Below are 8,124 nucleotides of genomic sequence, written 5' to 3' on the forward strand. Positions count from 1 at the left end.
ACCACTCCTCATTTTGACCTAAACCAGGAGCAGAGACTAAAAAAGGAAAGTTACAGCACAGTTTACAGAAAGTCAGACATGGATCCGGCCGCCTGCAGCAGAGCTTCGCCTTTCCTGCTCTGACTTAATCGCTCTGGAAAGGTCAGAAGCAACACCCAATCCCCCCCAGCTGGTGACAGTTGCATGAACAGCAGTGTAATGACATGAATGCTTCTCCTGCAGAGAACTTCAGTGCAGCTGATTTACGTCCAATTCAGATCATTTATATTAGAACAACACTTTGTTAACTCAGACGTGTTTTAGGAATGAGTCCTAACAACTGAGTATAATTGTTAAGTTGAAGACTAAGTTTATTTTTTTTAAACAGCTGCAGTGGCTTTGGATGTGAAGCTGCAGCGCCACATAGTGGCTGTTTCTGGACCTGCTTTACCTTTAGTTAACCCTTTAACACCTGAGGTGTCGTTGGTGATGCTTAAAAATAAAATCTTTAACATGCTGTAACTTTTCAACCGTTAACACGATAATTCCAGTAGATTCTAAAGGAGAAAAGCGGCTTGACGAGCAGCTTTTCTCCAAACGCAATTAAAATACCCCTACTCTACCCTCAAGAACAATCTAGACGGTGGCACAGTTGGTTAGCGCACCTTCCTCATGATAAATAGATCTCGGGTTTGAGCACCAACTGAGACTACTAAATTAAAGTCTCTGAAGGGAATGCAATTTTCTGTTTTTGCCAGAACGTTTCTGTTTAGCAAATCACAAAGATGTACGTGGAGCTATTTGTCTACAAGTGGATGCATCAGAATGAAGCAGAGAAGGGAGCTTGTGGCCCACCCAGCATATTTTCAACATGACATACGCCGATTAAAACAGCATTTTTTGTTTGCTCCTGATTCACCATAACTTGAATTTAAAAAAAAAGCTCAGAAATGCAATTTTAAGCTTTATTTTCTTAATATATGTTCTCCATTGTCAGAAAAATGTAAAAAACACAATTTTCATCAAAGTAGGTGTTTAAACTTTATTTTTCTCTTTTTACTTAAGGGCAAATGCACAGCTTGATGTCAGATGGCTGTAATTTTGCAATGAAAATAAAATATTTTCTGTTTTAATTCATGCTTTCCTCCAAACTTTAGTAACAAATTATTTTTTTGCTTGTCAAATTAGGCACTTTTTTTCTGGTAACACACTTAAAATCTAAAATGTCTCTGAGACAAACCTTCACTAAAAACATTATAAATGATCTTGTGTATTATAATACAATATTCTGCATCCAAAGTATTAGTAACTTTGATCTTTAGACTGATTTGATTTTTAATTTATTTAATGGTTGATTCTTCTATATTTTTGCAAAAAATACCTAAGAATGTTGATTTATAAAAAATATTATTTAAAACGAACTTTCATGATGTTTACAACAGACACATTTTAGTCATTATTCTGAATTAAAACCTTAACCAACAAATTTCTGAATTTGTCAGATTAAATATTTGATCATTTTCATCTGATAAATGTAAAAATAACCTTTAATCACAAGTAAATATGGCTTTATTTACACCCCCTGTTTTGATCCCATAATGTTAATAATAAACATAAAAAAAGAAAACTATATATTAAAATAATATAAACATTTACTCTGGACTTCACAATTCAGATATGAAGATTTTGAAACAGTTACCAAAAGAATGTACATTATTTACAAACCTAATTTTACTTTTGCCTTTGAAAACTTGTGTTAGATGATAAATAGCTTGTGACTTAAATAGCAGAGACCCTTCACCCATTCAGCAGAGTTGACTGACACCGACCAGGCATAAGGGGCATCGGGTTCAGTGTCTTGCTCAAGGACACTTCGACCCATATATGGCAGAGCGGGAATCTCACAAGAGATGCAAACCTCAGAATGCTGCAGCAGTCCCTCATTCAGACCGACTAACCACAACCAGAGTGTTTTCTTCAGACAGAAATGCTGTTTCTAAAGCAGAGACTTTCATATGATCTCCGCTGCTGTCTTTAAAACACAATCACTCTCAGATTTCTATTTCTACCCACAAATCAACCTGTGAGGTAAATGTGAAACATAGAAGCAAACAGTAAAACTCTTTTGTTCACTCTTCTAAGATCATGTTCTTGTTTTTTATATTGTTTGTTTATATCGTCTTTGTTGCTGTTAAAAATGTCACACAAGACCTCTGGAGGGACGTTAGTTTAACAAATACAAACATGTTCAGATTATCCGACTGTTTATACGATCAACAAGACAGACAAGGCCAAGAACAACAGAAGAAGACCTTAAAGAAACGAGTTTGACAAACCAAAATGAAAGTAAAACTAATAATGAGCCCTGTTTACTAGCATGTTGAGGTTGATTAGTAACCGTTGTCACCAGTGCGTCTTTTTCACAACATGACACACAAACTGCAGATTGGTCAGTCATAAGAGGTCTTCTGTCTCTGATACTTTCTCTTTTAGAACATGCATTCAGAGTTTACAGTAAAAGCCATTTAGAGTTCAGGTCACACAATGTGGTGACTGAATTTTCAGACAGAGGGCAACATTAGCATGCTTTCACTTCCAAGAGATATGCACCATGAAAGAGCTATTATATATACATTCATGTAAAAGCCAAAACATTATAAGAAACAAACAAAAAAACATGCTTCTTAAGTAGTCCTGATGTTTTCAGATCAGATTTATTGAAGTCACTACATTAAAAAAAAAAACGTTAGATTAAAAAATCTGAAAGAATTTAATAGGTATTTAATGGTTTCTATAACTTTTAATTTCCCAAAACCCTCAGTCTGTCCATGAGTAGGTGTTCAGCAGCACTTCAGGAAAATTTGGGGGCAAATTAGCCAAATAAAAGTCACAACAACCTGATGAGAAAGTGTTATTGTCCATTTGTTGTCGTACAGCAACAATACACAAAATCAGCCTCCAGTGCTTTACATGCAGCAAAAATCTGCCTAAAACATGCATCTATCAGAATGTGGATAATTCAATAGGAAAGGAGTTCTGTAAAAAAAAATAAAAACAGCAGACAATAGGATGGATGTTTGCGTATTTGAGTACAGTGCAATGAAAATGGACACAAAACATAAAACCAATTAACTTTAGTTAGAATACATATTCTTTCAAAAATGTCTCTTCTTCTCTCTAGAATCTACATTGACATCAAACTAAAAGCAAAAATATAAGAGGAACTTAAAAACAGAAACTCCACCACAAACTGAAGCAGCTTCATTCATTTCCTAATATTGTGCAGCAATTCAACTAAATATATCAAGTTGCAAGCCTCCCTTTACAGATACCTAAACAATTCCAACCTAAAAGAGAAAAAAAGAGCAGAAATACTAAATGTAAGGATGCCGTAGCAGATTAAAGCAATATCTAGAATTTACTGAGAATTCTTGGTTGAGTGTCAGCAGAATTGGGAATAGTTTAAAATGTTTTTAAATGCTTTTTTCCAGATAAAAACATCAAGAGCATCTGCTAGCCCTACCTCCCATGATGCAACTGTTTTTAGTATTTAGTCTTGTCCCTGAGGTGTTGCATTCAAACTGTCTCCATGATGATTTTTATTTTTTTTTACTTCTAATCACAAAGTAACTGAATAACACAGTTGGTACAATGAGGAACAAGCAGGAGGACACATATAATTATTATATACCAAAACATTTGTAGTAGTTGTAGGAGTGCAGTATGGATCCAGAGGATCTGGTTAGGTCAGGGGTCTGCAACCTTTAACACTAAACTAAACACTAAAAGAGCCATTTGGTCCAGTTTCTTACAGACCAGAACCCAACGAGAGCCACAAAGTCTCACTTAATTGTTAAAAACATGCACAATATATTTATTACTTTTGACAGCAGCACACACTAGTTCCTTTCAAAATAAAACTCACTGTGTCAAACAAGTTCCTCCTGCTGCAGCAGATTACTTCAAATAAACATCCTTGACAGTCAAACATGTTTTTTTATCATTTGGATTTTGGTGTGCCACAATCGTTTTCTCCTTTTTACTCTCAGATATAAACATTTTAATATAATCTATGCATTAAAAAAAAACTCAAAACATTTAGAGCAAACTGAACTTTTTAATTTAATTCTATACGATGTGAGGCACAAAGCACACAAGTCTAAATCATTTTCAATCATTTTAAACTGCATTTGTTCAAAATTTTACACACTTTAGTATAGTTTACCAAATAAAACAATGTTTGGAGACTTTTATTTGATCAACTATGAATTAAAAATTCAAATTTAAGGAATATTTCTACAGAATTTCAGACAGCAAATTAAACTTTTTTTGCTTACCGTATTTTCACGACCATAAGGCGGGACCATAAACGTCTCAAATTTTCTCCAAAACATGCAGCGCGCCCTATAGTGCAGTGCGCCTACTTTGTTGTTTTTTTTCTTTTCTTTTTTGGAAGGCGGATTACATGAGAACTTAGATGTCTTACAGCCAAAGTGAGCGCCACTCACAGGAAGCGAGGGAGGGTGTCCGTGCTCCCTCGCTTCTCCCCACAAGCAGTAAATCTGGGGAAAAAAAATCCCATTTGTTCAAATTCAAATTTGTTTTAATGAATTTTACATTTTATGTCAGATAATTTGTTATTATTGAGGCAACTTGTGAACTTTCAGGCTGTTAACTTTATATGATCATTGTTTTTTTTACAGTGCTGGTATCCATATTCATTTTCCCTCCTTTTATTAAAATTTCCTGAACTTTTCTTTGATAATCAACTTGTTAGTCACATGCTCCACGTGCGTACCGCTAGCATAAACACCTGTTGGATCAATAACACCGCTAGAAGTCTCTCTTTACGGTCAGACGCTCCGCTGCTCTGCCTCCCGCGCGCGTTTTCACCTGTCAATGGAGCAGGTGGAGGAGCGCACGAGGACCCGCCCACTTCATGCGGAAAAGCAGAGAAGAAAAAAGCTGCACCAGCGCAACTATGTTTTTAGACAAAAGGTGCAGGAAGGCACGAACGCACCCTCCCAGCCCACCCGCCGCAGCAACAGACCCCCTCGTCCGCGGCAGCCCACGCGGGCCGCCTCGGCGGACCCGGGGCCCGCCCTCCGCCTGTCGGCTGAGCGCGCGCACCAGCAGGGAGCACCAATTCGTTGGTTTTAGGCAGTTCCAACCACCGTGATCTAACAGATAACAGAAAAACATCAATTGTGCTTTTTTTCACCATGAAGCGCTGAACGCTGACTCTTGCTGCTGTTGTGTGCAGCGGCCCGTACCGCTCATTCCTATAACTAATATTGCTTCCTACATATTCTTACTCGCTCATCATACGTCTGGCCGGGGGCGGGGCCTTCCGCTGTTTCTGTGACTGAGATAAAGACTGTCCCGCATTGACCCTAGAGGAGTCTCGTATCATTGTCTCGTCAAACATAAACGAAACATCACAGGTCAGGAGAGCCAAGCAGGTTACCCGCCCTCCCCGCCCCCTGCAGCACCTGTCTCTCCCCCGGCGTGTGGAGCGAACAGACGCCGCTGAAGGGAGGATCTCTGTCTGTCTGCAGACAGAACCGCCGCGCTGTAACAGGACAAAGACAGTCGTAATGGATTCTTATATACTTCTTTATTTCTGATCGGGTCACTGAAAACAGCCCGTGCCAAAAGCTTAGTTCCTGATTGGCTGATGCGATGCAGCACCTGTCAAACTCTGTGATCTGGTGTGAAATGAAGTCAGTCTTTCAAGCGCTACGCAGCACGCGCTCTCGTGCTCGCCTCAATAGCTGCTTTATATGAGCCCGCCCACTATGGCAGGAAAAGTAAAGGGATTGGCTAAAACACAGTACTGAAGAAGTAGAAATGATTGACATGTCTAATGACCAATAGACCTTCAATGAAATGCTGCACTGTTTGCAGCAGCTGCTTTCGGTTTCGGTTGAGCCGTGTAAATCATTAGTGTTTCTGCGTGGAATCAAACTTCGGTGACCAACCCTAGTTTTACCATGCCTGCGCCCTATGGTCAAGAGCGCCTTATGTATTTGTTAAATACAGAAAAAGTACCAGTAAGTGAAACTGCGCCCTATAACCCAGTGGTCGTGAAAATACGGTAGTTGCTTGCATTGTAAAAAATCTAAGCAGAAATGACAAAACTTAAATAACTAACCTTTAATGTTTTCAACCTTTAGCATTTTTGATTAAAGCTAAAGAGCCACAATAAAGGGATAAAAGAGCCGCAGGTTGCAGACCTCTGTGGTAGGTACAAAGACACTGTGATATTTATTAGTGTGCATGAAACAAAAACTCTGTACAGAAATCACAAACACACAACCAAAGAAGACTTTAATTAACTCCTGTTACCATCTCTGCCCTATCAGCCTGACCGAACAAGAGAAAAACTGAATTTCACAACCCAACATAGTATTTCACAGATTGTTTAAAAAGAACCAAAATCGGCTATAATTCATATAGTTAGCCACAAATTTTTATTTGAATCGAATTGTTAGAATGAATTGTTTAACCACAAACACAATTTCATCAGTAGATACAAAGCCTTTAAATAATTTCCCAGCTGAATAAATTACCTTTTTTGACCTCTGCAAGAACTCCGTCCGCCGCCGCTCTTTTGGCCTCTCTGCTCTCCTGGTTGGCCCTGTCCTTCTGCTTCTTCTTGCTGGAGGACACGTCCGAGCCGCTGCCTCCTCTCTGCTGAGCCCCAACACGATGGCCATCCCCACCTCCTCCACTGCTGGCCATCTTCTGGCACTTGGCACTCACCGGCCGCCCGTCGCTGGAATCACTACCACTGCTGGGGTCTGGATCTGAGGTGTGCCTCTTCCTGCCTGGGCCGGCTATCTTGGCGATGATACTGGTGTGACCTCTCCCAGAATTGAATCAGGAAGCAAAGAGATGGGATCTAAACAGAGAACCAAAAAAAAGCAAATATGAATGTAAATAAGTTACATCAAACCATGGTTTGCTGCGGGAAGGCTGAGTAATGTCAGATGAGTCTGCAAACAGACACACAGGCATGGAGTTGTAGCTTTAGGCCATTTGGGAGCCGGTTTCAAATGACAATGCAGAAGGACGAGACTATAATAACCGACAAAAGAACCGTCTGACTTCGTTGCCTAAAATATCAAGATAGTCCGATTATTCTGGTTACATTAAAAACAGTGCGACTCAGACATCAAATAAAATATAAGGCGTCAAACAATTACCAACAAAACAAACAAACAAACAAAAAAGTAAGAAACAGTACTCACTAAGCTAGTAACTAGCTTAAGTAGAGGGGTTCGTTTGTTTTAAGCCGTTGTTTATCCAGCTGTCACGTGACTGTGGTTTTAAATCTACATTCCTTTGTTTTATACCAACCAACCTACGAAATATGTCAATTTAGAGGACGCAACACAACTGAATATACATCGAAAACAAACAATTAATAATAAATGCTGGATAAAATGTAAGTTCCAGAGCCACAAAATCAATGTCTTCGGGTGACGCGCAGAGCAGGTCGCGAAATCAAACGCTCATCTCAGCAGCTATTGTCGTTAGCCGCTTGCTAACCGCACTTCAAACGAAGACGCTCAAAATGAAGCCAAAACACTACATGACACTCTATTACCATAAACTCCATACTTTTACTGATACGCCAACATTTCAACTACTTGAAAATATCAAACTTACAGGGTAATAACTCCGCTGGACACACAATAGCGGACGCCTTCGTTGCTCCTCGTCCGGTTGCTGCTTGGCTTCACGGCCACGGGCCGCTTCGCACCTTGGCCGGACTGGAAACCCCCGCAGTCCGCGGTGTTTCTAGAATATTCTACATTTAACCGGGGCCCATTTCCGTGAGCTAAACGGGAATTTCTGCCGCTGTTTATTCAGAAACACACGATGTGAGGACCTGGTTTAATCCGCGGGTGTCATTCGGCCTCTGCAGAGTAAGACGACTTTGTTGTCCCGCTGCCCGGACGGACCCGACATGAACCGAAGCTACTTCCTGGTGGCGCGATCACGTGATCAGAACACCTCCTTACGCTCAGGGACGGTATCAAAGAGAAAACTCCACAAATATGTTTGTAATGTTGAAAATACAAAACAGCAGCTTTTACAAAACAAACAAAAAAAAAAAACACTTTTTTTTATTTGGCA

At 39.6% G+C, this 8,124-nt stretch overlaps 1 protein-coding gene across 6 annotated transcripts in view; it reads right to left on the reverse strand.

The window, feature by feature from the left end:
* The window catches only part of usp19 (ubiquitin specific peptidase 19), a 28,970-nt gene extending 20,964 nt beyond the window's left edge, over positions 1 to 8,006 (reverse strand). For 2 of the 6 annotated variants that reach the window (XM_024292031.2, XM_024292027.2), the window contains exons 1-2: positions 7,654 to 8,001; positions 6,552 to 6,883 (exon numbers count right to left, since the gene is read on the reverse strand). In XM_024292031.2, coding sequence (XP_024147799.1) covers positions 6,552 to 6,723 — 172 coding nt within the window. In that variant the 5' untranslated portion in view covers positions 6,724 to 6,883; positions 7,654 to 8,001. Of the gene's footprint in view, positions 1 to 6,551; positions 6,884 to 7,232; positions 7,387 to 7,653 lie in introns of those variants that run through there. The other 4 variants (XM_036212966.1, XM_036212964.1, XM_036212967.1 and 1 more) reach the window with 4 other exon arrangements.
* Between the last annotated feature and the right edge of the window lie 118 nt (positions 8,007 to 8,124).

Source organism: Oryzias melastigma, linkage group LG7 (assembly GCF_002922805.2).
Source record: "Oryzias melastigma strain HK-1 linkage group LG7, ASM292280v2, whole genome shotgun sequence".
Classification (NCBI taxonomy): domain Eukaryota; kingdom Metazoa; phylum Chordata; class Actinopteri; order Beloniformes; family Adrianichthyidae; genus Oryzias; species Oryzias melastigma.